Source organism: Petromyzon marinus (genome assembly GCF_048934315.1).
Source record: "Petromyzon marinus isolate PM22_M1 ecotype Great Lakes invasive population chromosome 80 unlocalized genomic scaffold, UKy_Petmar_22M1.pri1.0 chr80_unloc.1, whole genome shotgun sequence".
In the NCBI taxonomy this organism is placed as follows: domain Eukaryota; kingdom Metazoa; phylum Chordata; class Hyperoartia; order Petromyzontiformes; family Petromyzontidae; genus Petromyzon; species Petromyzon marinus.
In genome coordinates, this window is record NW_027422629.1 from 76,942 (window position 1) to 98,170 (window position 21,229).

Consider the following 21,229-nt stretch of genomic DNA (forward strand, 5'->3'; position numbering starts at 1 on the left):
TGCTGCTGCTACTCACTACACACAGCACTTGCCCCTACAGCCCTACTAGAGGCTACACAGGGGATCTTTGTCTGTGTGTAGGTGCTGCTGCTGCTACTCGCTACGAACAGCACTTGCCCCTACAGCCCTGTTAGAGGCTACACGGGGGATCTTTGTCTGTGTATAGGTGCTGCTGCTACTCGCTACTAACAGCACTTGCCCCTACAGCCCTGCTAGAGGCTACACGGGGGATCTTTGTCTGTGTATAGGTGCTGCTGCTACTCGCTACTAACAGCACTTGCCCCTACAGCCCTGCTAGAGGCTACACGGAGGATCTTTGTCTGTGTATAGGTGCTGCTGCTACTCGCTACTAACAGCACTTGCCCCTACAGCCCTGTTAGAGGCTACACGGGGGATCTTTGTCTGTGTATAGGTGCTGCTGCTACTCGCTACTAACAGCACTTGCCCCTACAGCCCTGCTAGAGGCTACACGGGGGATCTTTGTCTGTGTGTAGGTGCTGCTGCTACTCGCTACTAACAGCACTTGCCCCTACAGCCTGTTAGAGGCTACACGGGGGATCTTTGTCTGTGTATAGGTGCTGCTGCTACTCGCTACTAACAGCACTTGCCCCTACAGCCCTGTTAGAGGCTACACGGGGGATCTTTGTCTGTGTATAGGTGCTGCTGCTACTCGCTACTAACAGCACTTGCCCCTACAGCCCTGCTACAGGCTACACGGGGGATCTTTGTCTGTGTATAGGTGCTGCTGCTACTCGCTACTAACAGCACTTGCCCCTACAGCCCTGCTAGAGGCTACACGGGGGATCTTTGTCTGTGTATAGGTGCTGCTGCTACTCGCTACTAACAGCACTTGCCCCTACAGCCCTGCTACAGGCTACACGGGGGATCTTTGTCTGTGTATAGGTGCTGCTGCTACTCGCTACTACACACAGCACTTGCCCCTACAGCCCTGTTAGAGGCTACACGGGGGATCTTTGTCTGTGTATAGGTGCTGCTGCTACTTGCTACTACACACAGCACTTGCCCCAACAGTCTGTTAGAGGCTACACGGGGGAGCTTTATCTGTGTATAGGTGCTGCTACTCGCTACTAACAGCACTTGCCCCTACAGCCCTGCTAGAGGCTACACGGGGGATCTTTGTCTGTGTATAGGTGCTGCTACTCGCTAACAGCACTTGCCCCTACAGCCCTGCTAGAGGCTACACGGGGGATCTTTGTCTGTGTATAGGTGCTGCTGCTTCTCGCTAGTACACACAGCACTTGCCCCTACAGTCCTGTTAGAGGCTACACGGGGGATCTTTGTCTGTGTATAGGTGCTGCTGCTACTCGCTACTAACAGCACTTGCCCCTACAGCCCTGTTAGAGGCTACACGGGGGATCTTTGTCTGTGTATAGGTGCTGCTGCTACTCGCTACTGACAGCACTTGCCCCTACAGTCTGCTAGAGGCTACACGGGGGATCTTTGTCTGTGTATAGGTGCTGCTGCTACTTGCTACTACACACAGCACTTGCCCCTACAGCCCTGTTAGAGGCTACACGGGGGATCTTTGTCTGTGTATAGGTGCTGCTGCTGCTACTCGCTACTACACACAGCACTTGCCCCTACAGCCCTGCTAGAGGCTACACGGGGGATCTTTGTCTGTGTATAGGTGCTGCTACTCACAGCACTTGCCCCTACAGCCCTGCTAGAGGCTACCTGGGGGATCTTTGTCTGTGTATAGGTGCTGCTACTCACAGCACTTGCCCCTACAGCCCTGCTAGAGGCTACACGGGGGATCTTTGTCTGTGTATAGGTGCTGCTGCTGCTACTCGCTACGAACAGCACTTGCCCCTACAGCCCTGTTAGAGGCTACACGGGGGATCTTTGTCTGTGTATAGGTGCTGCTGCTACTCGCTACTAACAGCACTTGCCCCTACAGCCTTGCTACAGGCTACACGGGGGATCTTTGTCTGTGTATAGGTGCTGCTACTCGCTAACAGCACTTGCCCCTACAGCCCTGCTAGAGGCTACACGGGGGATCTTTGTCTGTGTATAGGTGCTGCTACTGGCTAACAGCACTTGCCCCTACAGCCCTGCTAGAGGCTACACGGGGGATCTTTGTCTGTGTATAGGTGCTGCTACTAACAGCACTTGCCCCTACAGCCCTGCTAGAGGCTACCTGGGGGATCTTTGTCTGTGTATAGGTGCTGCTGCTACTCACTACCAACAGCACTTGCCCCTACAGCCCTGCTAGAGCTAGAGGCTACACGGGGGATCTTTGTCTGTGTATAGGTGCTGCTGCTACTCGCTACTAACAGCACTTGCCCCTACAGCCCTGTTAGAGGCTACACGGGGGATCTTTGTCTGTGTATAGCTGCTGCTGCTACTCGCTACTAACAGCACTTGCCCCTACAGCCCTGCTAGAGGCTACACGGGGGATCTTTGTCTGTGTATAGGTGCTGCTGCTACTCGCTACTAACAGCACTTGCCCCTACAGCCCTGCTAGAGGCTACACGGGGGATCTTTGTCTGTGTATAGGTGCTGCTGCTACTCGCTACTAACAGCACTTGCCCCTACAGCCCTGTTAGAGGCTACACGGGGGATCTTTGTCTGTGTATAGGTGCTGCTACTCACAGCACTTGCCCCTACAGCCCTGCTAGAGGCTACACGGGGGATCTTTGTCTGTGTATAGGTGCTGCTGCTACTCGCTACTACACACAGCACTTGCCCCTACAGCCCTGTTAGAGGCTACACGGGGGATCTTTGTCTGTGTATAGGTGCCGCTGCTACTCGCTACTAACAGCACTTGCCCCTACAGCCCTGCTAGAGGCTAAACGGGGGATCTTTGTCTGTGTATAGGTGCTGCTACTAGCTAACAGCACTTGCCCCTACAGTCCTGTTAGAGGCTACACGGGGGATCTTTGTCTGTGTATAGGTGCTGCTGCTACTCACTACACACAGCACTTGCCCCTGCAGCCCTGCTAGAGGCTACACGGGGGATCTTTGTCTGTGTATAGGTGCTGCTGCTACTCACTACCAACAGCACTTGCCCCTACAGCCTGCTAGAGGCTACACGGGGGATCTTTGTCTGTGTATAGGTGCTGCTACTCGCTAACAGCACTTGCCCCTACAGCCCTGCTAGAGGCTACACGGGGGATCTTTGTCTGTGTATAGGTGCTGCTACTCGCTACGAACAGCACTTGCCCCTACAGCCCTGCTAGAGGCTACACGGGGGATCTTTGTCTGTGTATAGGTGCTGCTGCTACTCGCTACTAACAGCACTTGCCCCTACAGCCCTGCTAGAGGCTAAACGGGGGATCTTTGTGTATAGGTGCTGCTACTAGCTAACAGCACTTGCCCCTACAGTCCTGTTAGAGGCTACACGGGGGATCTTTGTCTGTGTATAGGTGCTGCTAATACTCGCTACTAACAGCACTTGCCCCTACAGCCCTGCTAGAGGCTACACGGGGGATCTTTGTCTGTGTATAGGTGCTGCTGCTACTCGCTACTACACACAGCACTTGCCCCTACAGCCCTGCTAGAGGCTACACGGGGGATCTTTGTCTGTGTATAGGTGCTGCTGCTACTCGCTACTAACAGCACTTGCCCCTACAGCCCTGCTAGAGACTACACGGGGGATCTTTGTCTGTGTATAGGTGCTGCTGCTACTCGCTACTAACAGCACTTGCCCCTACAGCCCTGCTAGAGGCTACCTGGGGGATCTTTGTCTTTGTCGATGCAGGTCCGGAGCTGGGAGCAGAGTTCCCCGTTCAGGATGCGCGCAGCGGGGAGGGAGGGCTGCTTCAGGTTACTCTCGAGGGCATCAACCTCAAGTTCATGCAGCGCCAAGTGAGAGACGCTCGCCCCCTCGCTCATCCACTCACTCGCTCATCCACTCACTCACTCACTCATCCACTCACTCAACCACTCACTCACTCATCCACTCACTTATCCACTCACACACTCACTCATCCACTCACTCACTCATCCACTCACTCGCTCATCCACTCACTCACTCATCCACTCACTCACTCACTCACACACTCACTCGCTCATCCACTCACTCACTCATCCACTCACTCACTCATCCACTCACTCACTCAACCACTCACTCACTCATCCACTTACTCATCCACTCACACACTCACTCACACACTCACTCGCTCATCCACTCACTCACTCATCCACTCACTCACTCATCCACTCACTCACTCACTCAACCACTCACTCACTCATCCACTCACTCACCCACCCACTCACTCACCCACTCAAACACTCATCCACTCACTCACTCATCCACTCACTCACCCACTCACCCACCCACTCACTCACCCACTCACCCACCCACTCACCCACCCACTCACCCACCCACCCACTCACCCACTCACCCACCCACTCACCCACCCAGACTCTTGCTCGTACTCCCAGCTCCTCTGTCCACCCGTGTCTCAGTATCTCAGTGTCCCAGTGTCTCAGTGTCCCAGTGTCTCAGCCTCCCAGTGTCTCAGCCTCCCAGTGTCCCAGTGTCCCAGCCTCTCAGTGTCTCAGTGTCTCAGCCTCTCAGTGTATCAGTGTCTCAGTGTCCCAGTGTCTCAGTGTCTCAGTGTCTCAGTGTCCCAGTGTCTCAGTGTCTCAGTATCTCAGTGTCCCAGTGTCTCAGTGTCTCAGTATCTCAGTGTCCCAGTGTCTCAGTGTCTCAGTATCTCAGTGTCCCAGTGTCTCAGTGTCTCAGTATCTCAGTGTCCCAGTGTCTCAGCCTCCCAGTGTCTCAGCCTCCCAGTGTCCCAGTGTCTCAGTGTCCCAGTGTCTCAGTGTCCCAGTGTCTCAGCCTCCCAGTGTCTCAGCCTCCCAGTGTCCCAGTGTCTCAGTGTCCCAGTGTCTCAGCCTCTCAGTGTCTCAGCCTCTCAGTGTCCCAGTGTCTCAGTGTCTCAGTGTCCCAGTGTCCCAGTGTCTCAGTGTCCCAGTGTCTCGGTGTCTCAGTGTCTCAGTATCTCAGTATCTCAGTGTCCCAGTGTCCCAGCCTCCCAGTGTCCCAGTGTCTCAGTGTCCCAGTGTCTCAGTGTCTCAGTATCTCAGTGTCTCAGTGTCTCAGTGTCCCAGCCTCTCAGTGTCTCAGTGTCTCAGTGTCCCAGTGTCCCAGTGTCTCAGTGTCTCAGTGTCTCAGTGTCTCATTGTCTCAGTGTCCCAGTGTCTCAGTGTCTCAGTGTCTCAGTATCTCAGTATCTCAGTGTCCCAGTGTCTCAGTGTCCCAGTGTCTCAGTGTCTCAGTGTCTCAGTGTCCCAGTGTCTCAGTGTCCCAGTGTCCCAGTGTCTCATTGTCTCAGTGTCTCAGTGTCTCAGTGTCCCAGTGTCTCAGTGTCCCAGTGTCTCGGTGTCTCAGTGTCTCAGTGTCTCAGTGTCTCAGTATCTCAGTATCTCAGTGTCCCAGTGTCTCAGTGTCTCAGTGTCTCAGTGTCTCAGTGTCCCAGTGTCTCAGTGTCCCAGTGTCCCAGTGTCTCATTGTCTCAGTGTCTCAGTGTCTCAGTGTCCCAGTGTCTCAGTGTCCCAGTGTCTCAGTGTCTCAGTGTCTCAGTGTCTCAGTGTCTCAGTGTCCCAGTGTCCCAGTGTCTGTCTCAGTGTCTCAGTGTCCCAGCCTCCCAGCCTCCCAGTGTCTCAGTGTCCCAGTGTCCCAGTGTCTCAGTGTCTCAGTGTCTCAGCCTCTCAGTGTCTCAGTGTCTCAGCCTCCCAGTGTCTCAGTGTCTCAGTGTCCCAGTGTCCCAGTGTCTCATTGTCTCAGTGTCTCAGTGTCTCAGTGTCTCAGTGTCCCAGTGTCTCAGTGTCCCAGTGTCCCAGTGTCTCGGTGTCTCAGTGTCTCAGTGTCCCAGTGTCTCAGTGTCTCAGTGTCCCAGTGTCTCAGTGTCCCAGTGTCCCAGTGTCCCAGCCTCCCAGTGTCTCAGTGTCTCAGCCTCTCAGTGTCCCAGTGTCTCAGTGTCTCAGTGTCTCAGTGTCCCAGTGTCTTAGTGTCCCAGTGTCTCAGTGTCCCAGTGTCCCAGTGTCTCAGTGTCCCAGTGTCTCAGTGTCTCAGTGTCCCAGTGTCTCAGTGTCTCAGTGTCCCAGTGTCTCAGTGTCTCAGTGTCCCAGTGTCCCAGTGTCTCAGTGTCCCAGTGTCTCAGTGTCCCAGTGTCTCAGTGTCTCAGTGTCCCAGTGTCTCAGTGTCTCAGTGTCCCAGTGTCCCAGTGTCTCAGTGTCCCAGTATCTCAGTGTCCCAGTGTCCCAGTGTCTCAGTGTCTCAGTGTCTCAGCCTCTCAGTGTCCCAGTGTCTCAGTGTCTCAGTGTCCCAGTGTCTCAGTGTCTCAGTGTCTCAGTGTCCCAGCCTCCCAGTGTCTCAGCCTCTCAGTGTATCAGTGTCCCAGTGTCTCAGTGTCCCAGTGTCTCAGTGTCCCAGTGTCTCCGTGTCCCAGTGTCTCAGTGTCCCAGTGTCTCAGTGTCCCAGTGTCCCAGTGTCTCAGTGTCTCAGTGTCCCAGTGTCTCAGCCTCCCAGTGTCTCAGTGTCTCAGTGTCCCAGTGTCTCAGTGTCCCAGTGTCCCAGTGTCTCAGTGTCTCAGTGTCCCAGTGTCTCAGTGTCCCAGTGTCTCAGTGTCCCAGTGTCTCAGTGTCTCAGTGTCCCAGCCTCACAGGGTCCCAGTGTCTCAGTGTCCCAGTGTCCCAGTGTCTCAGTGTCCCAGTGTCCCAGTGTCCCAGCCTCTCAGTGTCTCAGTGTCCCAGTGTCCCAGTGTCTCAGTGTCCCAGTGTCCCAGTGTCCCAGTGTCCCAGTGTCTCAGTGTCCCAGTGTCCCAGCCTCTCAGTGTCTCAGTGTCCCAGCCTCCCAGTGTCCCAGTGTCTCAGCCTCCCAGTATCTCAGTGTCCCAGTGTCTCAGTGTCCCAGCCTCCCAGTGTGTCAGTGTCTCAGTGTCTCAGTGTCTCAGTGTCTCAGTGTCTCAGTGTGTCAGCGTCTCAGCCTCCCAGTGTCCCAGTGTCTCAGTGTCCCAGTGTCTCAGTGTCCCAGTGTCTCAGTGTCCCAGTGTCCCAGTGTCTCAGTGTCTCAGTGTCCCAGTGTGTCAGTGTCTCAGTGTCTCAGTGTCCCAGTGTCTCAGTGTCCCAGTGTCCCAGTGTCTCAGTGTCCCAGCCTCCCAGTATCTCAGTGTCCCAGTGTCTCAGTGTCCCAGCCTCCCAGTGTCTCAGTGTCTCAGTGTCTCAGTGTCTCAGTGTCTCAGTGTCTCAGTGTGTCAGCGTCTCAGCCTCCCAGTGTCCCAGTGTCTCAGTGTCCCAGTGTCTCAGTGTCCCAGTGTCTCAGTGTCCCAGTGTCCCAGTGTCTCAGTGTCTCAGTGTCCCAGTGTCTCAGTGTCCCAGTGTCTCAGTGTCTCAGTGTCCCAGTGTCTCAGTGTCTCAGTGTGTCAGCGTCTCAGCCTCTCAGTGTCCCAGTGTCTCAGTGTCCCAGTGTCCCAGCCTCACAGGGTCCCAGTGTCCCAGTGTCTCAGTGTCCCAGTGTCCCAGTGTCCCAGTGTCCCAGTGTCCCAGTGTCTCAGTGTCCCAGTGTCCCAGCCTCACAGGGTCCCAGTGTCCCAGTGTCTCAGTGTCTCAGTGTCTCAGCCTCACAGGGTCCCAGTGTCCCAGTGTCTCAGTGTCTCAGTGTCCCAGTGTCTCAGTGTCCCAGTGTCTCAGTGTCTCAGTGTCCCAGTGTCCCAGCCTCACAGGGTCCCAGTGTCCCAGCCTCACAGTGTCCCAGTGTCTCAGTGTCCCAGTGTCTCAGTGTCCCAGTCTCCCAGTGTCCCAGCCTCACAGGGTCCCAGTGTCCCAGTGTCTCAGTGTCCCAGTGTCTCAGTGTCCCAGTGTCCCAGTGTCTCAGTGTCCCAGCCTCACAGGGTCCCAGTGTCCCAGTGTCTCAGTGTCCCAGCCTCTCAGTGTCCCAGTGTCTCAGTCTCCCAGTGTCTCAGTGTCCCAGTGTCTCAGTGTCTCAGTGTCTCAGCCTCACAGGGTCCCAGTGTCCCAGTGTCTCAGTGTCTCAGTGTCCCAGTGTCTCAGTGTCCCAGTGTCTCAGTGTCTCAGTGTCTCAGTGTCCCAGTGTCTCAGTGTCCCAGTGTCCCAGTGTCTCAGTGTCCCAGTGTCTCAGTGTCTCAGTGTCCCAGTGTCCCAGCCTCACAGGGTCCCAGTGTCCCAGTGTCTCAGTGTCCCAGTGTCCCAGTGTCTCAGTGTCTCAGCCTCACAGGGTCCCAGTGTCTCAGTGTCCCAGTGTCCCAGTGTCTCAGTGTCCCAGCCTCACAGGGTCCCAGTGTCCCAGTGTCTCAGTGTCCCAGTGTCTCAGTGTCCCAGTGTCCCAGTGTCTCAGTGTCTCAGTGTCCCAGTGTCTCAGTGTCCCAGTGTCTCAGTGTCCCAGTGTCTCAGTGTCTCAGTGTCCCAGCCTCACAGGGTCCCAGTGTCCCAGCCTCTCAGTGTCCCAGTGTCTCAGTCTCCCAGTGTCCCAGTGTCTCAGTGTCTCAGTGTCCCAGTGTCTCAGTGTCCCAGTGTCTCAGTGTCCCAGTGTCTCAGTGTCTCAGTGTCCCAGCCTCACAGGGTCCCAGTGTCTCAGTGTCCCAGTGTCCCAGTGTCTCAGTGTCCCAGTGTCCCAGTGTCTCAGTGTCTCAGTGTCTCAGTGTCCCAGTGTCTCAGTGTCTCAGTGTCCCAGTGTCTCAGTGTCTCAGTGTCCCAGTGTCTCAGTGTCCCAGTGTCCCAGTGTCTCAGTGTCCCAGTGTCCCAGTGTCTCAGCCTCACAGGGTCCCAGTGTCTCAGTGTCCCAGTGTCCCAGTGTCTCAGTGTCCCAGTGTCCCAGTGTCTCAGCCTCACAGGGTCCCAGTGTCCCAGTGTCTCAGTGTCCCAGTGTCTCAGTGTCCCAGTGTCCCAGTGTCCCAGCCTCACAGGGTCCCAGTGTCCCAGTGTCTCAGTGTCCCAGTGTCTCAGTGTCCCAGTGTCCCAGTGTCTCAGCCTCACAGGGTCCCAGTGTCCCAGTGTCTCAGTGTCCCAGTGTCTCAGTGTCCCAGTGTCTCAGTGTCCCAGCCTCACAGGGTCCCAGTGTCCCAGTGTCTCAGTGTCCCAGTGTCTCAGTGTCCCAGTGTCCCAGTGTCCCAGCCTCTCAGTGTCCCAGTGTCTCAGTCTCCCAGTGTCCCAGTGTCTCAGTGTCTCAGTGTCCCAGTGTCTCAGTGTCCCAGTGTCTCAGTGTCCCAGTGTCTCAGTGTCTCAGTGTCCCAGCCTCACAGGGTCCCAGTGTCTCAGTGTCCCAGTGTCCCAGTGTCTCAGTGTCCCAGTGTCCCAGTGTCTCAGTGTCTCAGTGTCTCAGTGTCCCAGTGTCTCAGTGTCTCAGTGTCCCAGTGTCTCAGTGTCTCAGTGTCCCAGTGTCTCAGTGTCCCAGTGTCCCAGTGTCTCAGTGTCCCAGTGTCCCAGTGTCTCAGCCTCACAGGGTCCCAGTGTCTCAGTGTCCCAGTGTCCCAGTGTCTCAGTGTCCCAGTGTCCCAGTGTCTCAGCCTCACAGGGTCCCAGTGTCCCAGTGTCTCAGTGTCCCAGTGTCTCAGTGTCCCAGTGTCCCAGTGTCTCAGTGTCTCAGTGTCCCAGTGTCCCAGTGTCTCAGCCTCACAGGGTCCCAGTGTCCCAGTGTCCCAGTGTCCCAGTGTCTCAGTGTCCCAGTGTCCCAGTGTCTCAGCCTCACAGGGTCCCAGTGTCCCAGTGTCTCAGTGTCCCAGTGTCTCAGTGTCCCAGTGTCCCAGTGTCTCAGTGTCTCAGTGTCCCAGTGTCCCAGTGTCTCAGCCTCACAGGGTCCCAGTGTCCCAGTGTCTCAGTGTCCCAGCCTCACAGGGTCCCAGTGTCCCAGTGTCTCAGTGTCTCAGTGTCCCAGTGTCTCAGTGTCTCAGTGTGTCAGCGTCTCAGCCTCCCAGTGTCCCAGTGTCTCAGTGTCTCAGTGTCCCAGTGTCCCAGTGTCTCAGTGTCCCAGTGTCCCAGTGTCCCAGTGTCTCAGTGTCCCAGTGTCCCAGTGTCTCAGTGTCCCAGTGTCCCAGTGTCTCAGTGTCTCAGTGTCCCAGTGTCCCAGTGTCTCAGTGTCTCAGTGTCTCAGTGTCCCAGTGTCCCAGTGTCCCAGTGTCCCAGTGTCTCAGTGTCCCAGTGTCCCAGTGTCTCAGTGTCCCAGTGTCCCAGTGTCTCAGTGTCCCAGTGTCTCAGTGTCTCAGTGTCCCAGTGTCCCAGTGTCCCAGTGTCCCAGTGTCTCAGTGTCCCAGTGTCCCAGTGTCTCAGTGTCTCAGTGTCCCAGTGTCTCAGTGTCCCAGTGTCCCAGTGTCTCAGTGTCCCAGTGTCCCAGTGTCCCAGTGTCTCAGCCTCACAGGGTCCCAGTCTCTCAGCGTCCCAGCGGTGTCAGCTGCTGCCCCTGCTGCTGCCCCTGCTGCTGCTGCCCCTGCTGCTGCCCCTGCTGCTGCCACTGCCCCTGCTGCTGCCCCTGCTGCTGCTGCTGCCCCTGCCCCTGCTGCTGCTGCTGCTGCCCCTGCTGCTGCCACTGCCCCTGCTGCCCCTGCTGCCCCTGCTGCTGCCCCTGCTGCTGCTGCCCCTGCTGCTGCTGCCCCTGCTGCTGCTGCTGCCCCTGCTGCCCCTGCTGCCCCTGCTGCCCCTACTGCTGCCCTGCCCCTACTGCTGCCCCTGCTGCTGCCCCTGCTGCTGCCCCTGCTGCTGCCCCTGCTGCTGCCCCTGCTGCTGCTGCCCCTGCTGCTGCCCCTGCTGCTGCTGCCCCAGCTGCTGCCCCTGCTGCTGCTGCCCCAGCTGCTGCCCCTGCTGCTGCTGCTGCTGCTGCCCCAGCTGCTGCCCCTACTGCTGCTGCCCCTGCTGCTGCCCCTACTGCTGCTGCCCCTGCTGCTGCCCCTACTGCTGCTGCCCCAGCTGCTGCCCCTGCTGCCCCTGCTGCTGCTGCTGCTGCCCCAGCTGCTGCCCCTACTGCTGCTGCCCCTGCTGCCCCTGCTGCCCCTGCTGCCCCTGCTGCCCCTACTGCTGCTGCCCCTGCTGCTTGGCCCAGCTGCTGCCCCTGCTGCTGCTGCTGCTTCCGCTTGGCCCAGCTGCTGCTGCTGCTGTCCCAAGTGGAATGCCCCAAGTGGCCTGGATACGTGGAGAGGTGTTGGTGGTAGGGGGGGGGAGGGAGGGGGCTGGGGGAGGGGAGGGGGAGGTGGGAGGGGAAGGAGGGGGCTGGGGGAGGGAGAGGAGGGGGCTGGGGGAGGGGGCTGGGGGAGGGAGGGGGCTGGGGGAGGGAGGGGGGGAGGGAGAGGAGGGAGGGAGGGAGAGGTCTTTGTAGCTCCTCCAGGTGGAGTCTCTCCGAGTCACTTGGTCGTGCCCTTGACCCTTAACCTTGACCCTTAACCTTGACTCCACGACCCCTGGGTGAGTGAGTGAGTGGGTGGGTGGGTGAGTGGGTGAGTGGGTGAGTGAGTGGGTGAGTGGGTGGGTGAGTGGGTGGGTGGGTGGGTGGATGTGTGGGTGAGTGGGTGGGTGAGTGGGTGAGTGAGTGGGTGAGTGGGTGAGTCGGTGAGTGGGTGGGTGAGTGTGTGGGTGAGTGGGTGAGTGAGTGGGTGAGTGGGTGGGTGGGTGGGTGAGTGGGTGGGTGGGTGGGTGGATGTGTGGGTGGGTGAGTGGGTGGGTGAGTGGGTGGGTGAGTGGGTGAGTCGGTGAGTGGGTGGGTGAGTGAGTGAGTGGGTGAATGGGTGAGTGTGTGGGTGGGTGGGTGAGTGAGTGAGTGAGTGGATGGGTGAGTGGGTGAGTGAGTGAGTGGGTGGGTGAGTGGATGAGTGAGTGAGTGGGTGAGTGGGTGAGTGGGTGGGTGAGTGGGTGGGTGAGTGAGTGGGTGAGTGGGTGGGTGAGTGAGTGAGTGGGTGAGTGAGTGAGTGGGTGAGTGAGTGAGTGGGTGGGTGAGTGGGTGAGTGAGTGGGTGGGTGAGTGAATGGGTGAGTGAATGGGTGAGTGGGTGGGTGGGTGAGTGGGTGAATGAGTGGGTGAGTGAGTAGGTGAGTGAGTGAGTGAGTGGGTGAGTGGGTGAGTGAGTGAGTGAGTGGGTGACTGGGTGAGTTGGTGAGCGGCGAGTGAGTGGAGGAGCTAGCGAGTGAGCATTTGGTGAGCGTTGGCGGTGAGTAATGGTGAGCGTTGGCGGTGAGTTTTGCTCACTAATAAAGGTGGCTGTTTTTTTGCATGCTATCTGGGCTCACCAGGAGACTCAGGTACTCACCACTACTCACCACTACTCACCAACACTGACCAACGCTCACCCAAAACCCTCTCTCCGCCGCTCACCAACCCCCCCCCTCGCCAACCCCTCACCCACCCGCTCTCCAAATTCCTCACCGCTCGCTCACCACCAATCCCTCACCGCGCGCGTGTGTGTGTGTGTGTGCGTGCGTGAACCCTACGTGGGCCTCCGCTAGGTCGACTCGGCCTCAAATGAGTCGCCTGGTGTAGCGGTGGTGGTGTAGTGAACATCGTTAGCACTGGGGGAGAGACAAAGGCGGCCGGGCGTGGTGGTGCTGGTAGCCACCCCCTCTGTGTGTGCCACAGTGCCGGGAGCCTTCATAGACGCTGCTACTGACAGCACTTGCCCCTACAGCCCTGCTAGAGGCTACACGGGGGATCTTTGTCTGTGTGTGTCTTTCTCCGTGTGTGTCTCTGTGTGTGTCTCTGTGTGTCTCTGTGTTTGTCTTTCTCTGTGTGTCTCTCTGTGTGTCTCTCTGTGTGTCTCTGTGTGTCTCTGTGTTTGTCTTTCTCTGTGTGTCTCTCCGTGTGTGTTTCTGTGTGTCTCTGTGTGTCTTTCTCTGTGTGTGTCTCCGTGTGTGTCTCTGTGTGTCTTTGTGTATGTCTTTCTCTGTGTGTCTCTCTGTGTGTATCTCTGTGTGTATCTCTGTGTGTGTCTCTGTGTGTCTCTTTGTGTGTGTCTCTGTGTGTGTCTCTGTGTGTCTCTGTGTGTGTCTTTCTCTGTGTGTCTCTCCGTGTGTGTTTCTGTGTGTGTCTCTGTGTGTGTCTCTGTGTGTGTCTCCGTGTGTGTCCCTGTGTGTGTCTCTGTGTGTGTCTTTCTCTGTGTGTCTTTCTGTGTGTGTCTCTCTGTGTGTGTGTCTGTGTGTGTCTCTGTGTGTGTCTCTGTGTGTCTCTCTGTGTGTGTCTCTGTGTGTGTCTCTGTGTGTGTCTCTGTGTGTGTCTGTGTGTCTCTCTCTGTGTGTCTCTGTGTGTCTCTGTGTGTGTGTCTCTGTGTGTGTCTCTGTGTGTGTCTTTCTCTGTGTGTCTTTCTCTGTGTGTCTCTGTCTCTGTGTGTCTTTCTCTGTGTGTCTCTGTCTCTGTGTGTCTCTCTGTGTGTCTCTGTGTGTGTGTCTCTCTGTGTGTGTCTCTGTGTGTGTCTTTCTCTGTGTGTCTCTCTGCGTGTGTCCCTGTGTGTGTCCCTGTGTGTGTCTCTGTGTGTGTCTCTGTGTGTCTCTGTGTGTGTCTCTGTGTGTGTCTCTGTGTGTGTCTCTGTGTGTATCTCTGTGTGTCTTTCTCTGTGTGTGTCTTTCTCCGTGTATCTCTCTGTGTGTGTCTCTGTGTGTCTCCATTCGTGTCTCCGTGTCTCTGTGTGTGTCTCTGTGTGTGTCTCTGTGTGTGTCTCTGTGTGTGTCTCTGTGTGTGTCTCCGTGTGTGTCTCCGTGTGTGTCTCTGTGTGTGTCTCCGTGTGTGTCTCCGTGTGTGTCTCCGTGTGTGTCTCCGTGTGTTTCTATGTGTGTGTCTCCGTGTGTGTCTCCGTGTGTGTCTCTCGGTGTGTGTCTCCGTGTCTCTCCGTGTGTCTCCGTGTGTCTCCGTGTCTCTCCGCGTGTCTCTCCGTTTGTCTCTCCGTGTGTCTCCGTGTGTCTCCCTGTGTGTCTCTCTGTGTGTCCCTCACTGTGTCTCTCTCTGTGTCTCTGTGTCTCTGTCTCTCTGTATCTCTGTGTGTCTCACTGTGTCTCTGTGTTTCTCACTGTGTCTCTCTGTGTCTCACTGTGTCACTCACTGTCACTCCCTGTGTCACTCACTCACTGTGTCACTCACTGTGTCACTCACTGTGTCACTCACTCACTGTGTCACTCACTGTGTCACTGTGTCACTCACTCTGTCACTCACTCACTGTGTCACTCACTATGTCACTCACTGTGTCACTCACTGTGTCACTCACTCACTGTGTCACTCACTGTGTCACTCACTATGTCACTCACTGTGTCACTCACTGTGTCACTCACTCACTGTGTCACTCTGCCATTCACTCACTGTGTCACTTACTCTGTCAATCACTCTGTCACTCACTGTGTCACTCACTCTGTCACTCACTGTGTCACTCACTGTGTCACTCACTGTGTCACTCACTCTGTCACTCACTGTGTCACTCACTCTGCCACTCACTCTGCCATTCACTCTGTCACTCACTGTGTCACTCACTGTGTCACTTACTCTGCCACTCACTCTGTCACTCACTGTGTCACTCACTGTGTCACTCACTCTGTCACTAACTCACTGTGTCACTCACTGTGTCACTCACTGTGTCACTCACTCACTGTGTCACTCACTCTGCCACTAACTCAGTGTCACACACTTTGTCACTCACTGTGTCACTCACTGTGTCACTCACAGACTCATGCACAGGGACAGCTGTGCATTAGTGCCTGCACCTGCAGGGTCTGTCACGTGACCTCCTCATGCACCTAGCCTGGCACAGCAGTCAACCCGTGGCACCTGCTGGGTCTGCCCCATGACCTGCTCATGCACCTAGCCTGGCACAACAATCAACCCATGGCACCTGCAGGGTCTGTCACGTGACCTCATGCACCTAGCCTGGCACAGCAGTCAACCCATGGCACCTGCAGGGTCTGTCACGTGACCTCATGCACCTAGCCTGGCACAGCAGTTAACCCATGGCACCTGCAGGGTCTGTCACGTGACCTCCTCATGCACCTAGCCTGGTACAGCAATCAACCCACGGCACCTGCAGGGTCTGTCACGTGACCTCATGCACCTAGCCTGGTACAGCAGTACAACCCATGGCACCTGCAGGGTCTGTCACGTGACCTCATGCACCTAGCCTGGCACAGCAGTCAACCCATGGCACCTGCTGGGTCTGTCACGTGACCTCCTGCACCTAGCCTGGCACAACAGTCACCCCATGGCACCTGCAGGATCTGTCACGTGACCTCCTCATGCACCTAGCCTGGCACAGCAGTACAACCCACAGCGCTGTGTGCACGTGTGTCTCGATGTCTCTCACGGTGTGTGTCTGTGTGTGTGTCTGTATGTGTCTGTGTGTGTGTGTCTGTGTGTGTGTGTCTGTGTGTCTGTGTGTGTGTCTGTGTGTGTGTGTGTCTGTGTGTGTGTCTGTGTGTGTGTCTCTGTGTGTGTGTCTGTGTGTCTGTGTGTGTGTCTGTGTGTGTGTCTGTGTGTGTGTGTGTGTCTCTGTGTGTGTGTCTGTGTGTGTGTGTGTCTGTCTGTGTGTGTGTCTGTGTGTGTGTGTCTGTGTGTGTGTGTCTGTGTGTGTGTATCTGTGTGTGTGTGTCTGTGTGTGTGTGTATCTGTGTGTCTGTGTATCTGTGTGTCTGTGTGTGTGTGTGTGTGTCTGTCTGTGTGTGTGTCTGTGTGTGTGTCTGTGTGTGTGTCTGTCTGTGTGTGTGTCTGTGTGTGTGTCTGTGTGTGTCTGTGTGTGTCTGTGTGTGTGTCTGTGTGTGTGTTATTGCAGGTGTTTATAGAATTGAGTAGCATCAGGAAGTGTAACACGGATAAGGGTTTATTCCTTCTGGAGGAATACGGTAAAAAATACTGCACACTCACCACACACTCACCACACACTCACCACACACTCACCACACACTCACCACACACTCACCCACACCACACACTCACCACACACGCACCACACACTCACCACACACTCACCACACACTCACCACACTCACCACCCACACTCACCACACACTCACCCACCCACACACTCACCACACACTCACCACACACTCACCACACACTCACCACACACCACACACTCACCACACACGCCCCACACACTCACCACACACTCACCACACTCACCACCCACACTCACCACACACACACTCACCCACCCACACACTCACCACACACTCACCACACACTCACCCACCCACACTCACCACACACTCACCACACACTCACCACACACTCACCCACCCACACTCACCACTCACTCACCACACACTCACCACACACTCACCACCACTGCTCATGCAACACCGACCCCGCTCACCCAAACACTCACCACGCATCGACCAAGGCTCACCCGTGTGTGTGTCACTGTGTGTGTCACTGTGTGTGTGTCACTGTGTGTGTGTCACTGTGTGTGTCACTGTGTGTCACTGTGTGTGTGTGTGTCACTGTGTGTGTGTGTCACTGTGTGTGTGTGTCACTGTGTGTGTGTGTGTGTCACTGTGTGTCACTGTGTCATTGTGTGTCACTGTGTCACTGTGTGTGTGTGTGTCACTGTGTGTGTGTGTCACTGTGTGTGTGTGTGTGTCACTGTGTGTCACTGTGTCATTGTGTGTCACTGTGTCACTGTGTGTGTGTGTGTCACTGTGTGTGTGTCACTGTGTGTGTGTCACTGTGTGTGTGTGTCACTGTGTGTGTCACTGTCACTGTGGGTGTGTCACTGTGTGTGTCACGGTGTGTGTCACTGTGTGTGTCACGGTGTGTGTCACTGTGTGTGTGTCACTGTGTGTGTCACGGTGTGTGTCACTGTGTCACTGTGTGTGTGTCACTGTGTGTGTCACGGTGTGTGTCACTGTGTCACTGTGTGTGTGTCACTGTGTGTGTGTCACTGTGTCACTGTGTGTGTGTCACTGTGTGTGTGTCACTGTGTCACAGTGTGTGTGTCACTGTGTGTGTGTCACTGTGTCACTGTGTGTGTGTCACTGTGTATGTGTCACTGTGGGTGTGTCACTGTCACTGTGGGTGTGTCACTGTCACTGTGGGTGTGTCACTGTGTGTGTCACGGTGTGTGTCACTGTGTGTGTGTCACTGTGTGTGTGTCACTGTGTGTGTCACGGTGTGTGTCACTGTGTGTGTCACTGTGTGTGTCACGGTGTGTGTCACTGTGTCACTGTGTGTGTGTCACTGTGTGTGTGTCACTGTGTCACTGTGTGTGTGTCACTGTGTGTGTGTCACTGTGTCACTGTGTGTGTGTCACTGTGTGTGTGGGGAGCGGTAGTGTAGCGGTTAGCGCTACGCTGCGCTATGAACCTGGCGACCCGGGTTCGATTCCCGCTCACGGCCAACACCAGTGACGATTATCTGAACCGGTCCCGGGCCTCCCCTAGGTCGACTCAGCCTCAAATGAGTACCTGGTGCGGTGTGTAAACATCGTCACTAGGGAGACAAAGGCGGTCGGGCGTGGTGCTGGCCACCCACCCCCTCGTGTAGCGTTCCGGCCTTCATAGGTGCTCGCTAACAGCACTTGCCCCTACAGTCTGTTAAGGCTATACGGGGGATCTTTGTCTTGTCACTGTGTGTGTGTCACTGTGTGTGTCACTGTGTGTGTCACTGTGTCACTCTGTGTGTCACTGTGTGTCACTGTGTGTGTCACTGTGTCACTCTGTGTGTCACTGTGTGTCACTGTCTGTCACTGCGTTTGTCACTGTCACTGTGTGTGTCACTGTGTGTGTGTGTGTCACTGTGTGTGTGTCACTGTGTGTGTCACTGTGTCACTGTGTGTGTCACTGTGTGTATCACTGTGTGTGTGTCACTGTGTGTGTCACTGTGTGTGTGTCACTGTGTGTGTGTCAGTTTGTATCACTGCTTGTGTCACTGCGTGTGTCACTGTGTATCACTGTGTATCACTGTGTGTGTCACTGTGTGTGTCACTATGTGTGAGTGTGTGTTTCACTGTGTGTGAGTGTATGTGTGTGTCTCAGTGTGTGTGTCAGTGTGTGTCACTGTGTGTGTCACTGTGTGTGTCTCTCACTGTGTGTGTGTCACTGTGTGTGACACTGTGTGTGTGTGTCACTGTGTATGTCACTGTGTGTGTGTCTCATTTAGGCTAGCCTGCCTACGATCCATCCTGTGTTTAACCAGAATGGATTGTGTGAGGATTTCACAAATCCTTGAAAGATCTGGGCAAGGTCCCATCGGTGAGCTCCTCCGGCGGGCAAAGCTGTGTTGGCTGGGTCATGTAGCCCGCATGCCCAGCCACCGCATGCCGAAACAGCTTTGTTAGGCCGGATCAAGGGGGCTAAACGGGCGCGGCACGGGCTAGAGAAGAGATGGAGTGATGTGGTACAGGAGGACGTGGAGCTGAGTGGACTTGCCGATGACTGGTACCAGCGGTGTCAAGATCGGCCTCTGTGGAGGAGGCTCGTGAAGGATGCTACTGGGCAGTTGGAGGCAGTCGCCCTCCAACAACAACGGAGGGCGGAGGAGCGACGCTCACAACAACGAGCGGAGCGCCGGGTGGCTAAAGCACAGCAGGTTGGCACAGTAGGGGGCACAGGTGGTGCACCAGCCAGTCATCTCAGTCAGTCGACCCGTGGCACCTGGGTCTGCCCCATGACCTCCTGCCAGCGGGCGTTCGACACTTCACGTGGCCTCAGGGTGCACATAGCCTGGCACAAGCGTCGTGGTGACGTCACCGCAACTTAGTGGCGAATGGCGGTTGTTGTTGTTGTTGTGTGTCTCACTGTGTGTCTGTGTCACTGTGTGTGTGTCACTGTGTGTGTGTCTCACTGTGTGTGAGTGTACGTGTGTGTGTGTGTGTGTCACTGTGTGTGCGTGTGTAGTTTCTGAAACTAAAGAAGTGGTGATTCACAAATACAAGACCCCCATGGTGAGTAGACACACACAGTGACACACACACAGTGACACACACACAGTGACACACACACAGTGACACACACACAGTGACACACACACAGTGACACACACAGTGACACACACACACAGTGACACACACACACAGTGACACACACACAGTGACACACACACAGTGACACACACAGTGACACACACACAGTGACACACACACGCAGTGACACACACACACAGTGACACACACACAGTGACATACACACAGTGACACACACAGTGACACACACACAATGACACACACACAGTGACACACACAGTGACACAGACAGTGACACACACACAGTGACACAGACAGTGACACACACACAGTGACACAGACAGTGACACACACACACAGTGACACACACACACACAGTGACACACACACACACAGTGACACACACACACAGTGACACACACACACACACACAGTGACACACACACAGTGACACACACACACAGTGACACACACACACACAGTGACATACACACACAGTGACACACACACAGTGACATACACACACAGTGACACACACAGTGACACACACAGTGACACACACACAGTGACACACACACATTGTGACACACACAGTGACACAGTGACACACTGACACACACACACAGTGACACACACACACAGTGACACACACACAGTGACACACACACAGTGACACACACACACAGTGACACATACACAGTGACACACACACACAGTGACACACACACAGTGACACACACAGTGACACACACACACAGTGACACACACACACAGTGACACACACACACAGTGACACACACACACAGTGACCACACACAGTGACACACACACACAGTGACAACACACACACAGTGACACACACACACACACAGTGACACACACACAGTGACACACACACACAGTGACACACACAGTGACACAGTGACACACTGACACACACAGTGACACACACACACAGTAACACACACACAGTGACACACACACACAGTAACACACACACAGTGACACACACACACAGTGACACACACACACAGTGACACACACACACACAGTGACACACACACAGTGACACACACACACAATGACACACACACAGTGACACACACACACAGTGACACACACACAGTGACATACACACAGTGACATACACACAGTGACACACACACAGTGACACACACACAGTGACACACACACAGTGACACACACACACACAGTGACACACACACACACAGTGACACACACACAGTGACACACACACAGTGACACACACAGTGACACACACACAGTGCACAGTGACACCCAGGCACACCCCCACACACACACACAGTGACACACACACACAGTAACACACACACAGTGACACACACACACACAGTAACACACACACACACACAGTGACACACACACAATGACACACACACAGTGACACACACACAGTGACACACACACAGTGACACACACACAGTGACACACACACACACAGTGACACACACACAGTGTACACACACAGTGACACACACACACAGTGACACACACACACAGTAACACACACACAGTGACACACACACACACAGTAACACACACACACACACAGTGACACACACACAATGACACACACACACAGTGACACACACACAGTGACACACACACACAGTGACACACACACAGTGACACACACAGTGACACACACACAGTGACACACACACAGTGTACACACACAGTGACACACACACAGTGACACACACACACACAGTGACACACACACAGTGACACACACACACAGTGACACACACACAGTGACACACACACACAGTGACACACACACAGTGACACACACACAGTGACACACACACAGTGTACACACACACAGTGACACACACACAGTGACACACACACACAGTGACACACACACACAGTGACACACACACACAGTGACACACACAATGACACACACACAGTAACACACACACACAGTGACACACACACAGTGACACACACACACAGAAACACACACACACACAGTGACACACACACAGTGTACACACACACACAGTGACACCCCTGTCTCCCCCCCCCTCCCCCCCCCGTGCCCCCCCTCCCCCCCCCGTGCCCCCCCCCCCCCCGTGCCCCCCCCCCCCAGGCCCACGAGATCTGCTACGCTGTGCTCTGCCTCTTCTCCTACGTGGCGGCCGTGAGGGGGCGGCAGCAGGGCGGGGGAGGGGCGGCTCCCGGGGGGTCGGAGGTCAAGGGCGGGGGAGGCCCCGCCCCCGGCCCCGCCCCCGGCCACGCCCCCCGGAAGTTGACGAGCCCCGACTGATGCGTCCTGGGAACCCGCGGGCGCTGCCCCGCGGCATTCTGGGTAACGAGAGGGAAGTTGTGAACCTTGGTGGGGGGTTG

At 55.7% G+C, this 21,229-nt stretch overlaps 1 protein-coding gene across 3 annotated transcripts in view; it reads left to right on the top strand.

The window, feature by feature from the left end:
* Positions 1-21,229, top strand: part of LOC116958715 (uncharacterized) — a 67,691-nt gene extending 46,462 nt beyond the window's left edge. For 2 of the 3 annotated variants that reach the window (XM_076058853.1, XM_076058854.1), the window contains 4 exons: positions 3,722-3,828; positions 15,704-15,773; positions 18,768-18,814; positions 20,973-21,229. In XM_076058853.1, coding sequence (XP_075914968.1) covers positions 3,722-3,828; positions 15,704-15,773; positions 18,768-18,814; positions 20,973-21,149 — 401 coding nt within the window. In that variant the 3' untranslated portion in view covers positions 21,150-21,229. The remainder of the gene's footprint in view (positions 1-3,721; positions 3,829-15,703; positions 15,774-18,767; positions 18,815-20,972) is intronic. The other variant, XM_076058855.1, reaches the window with a different exon arrangement.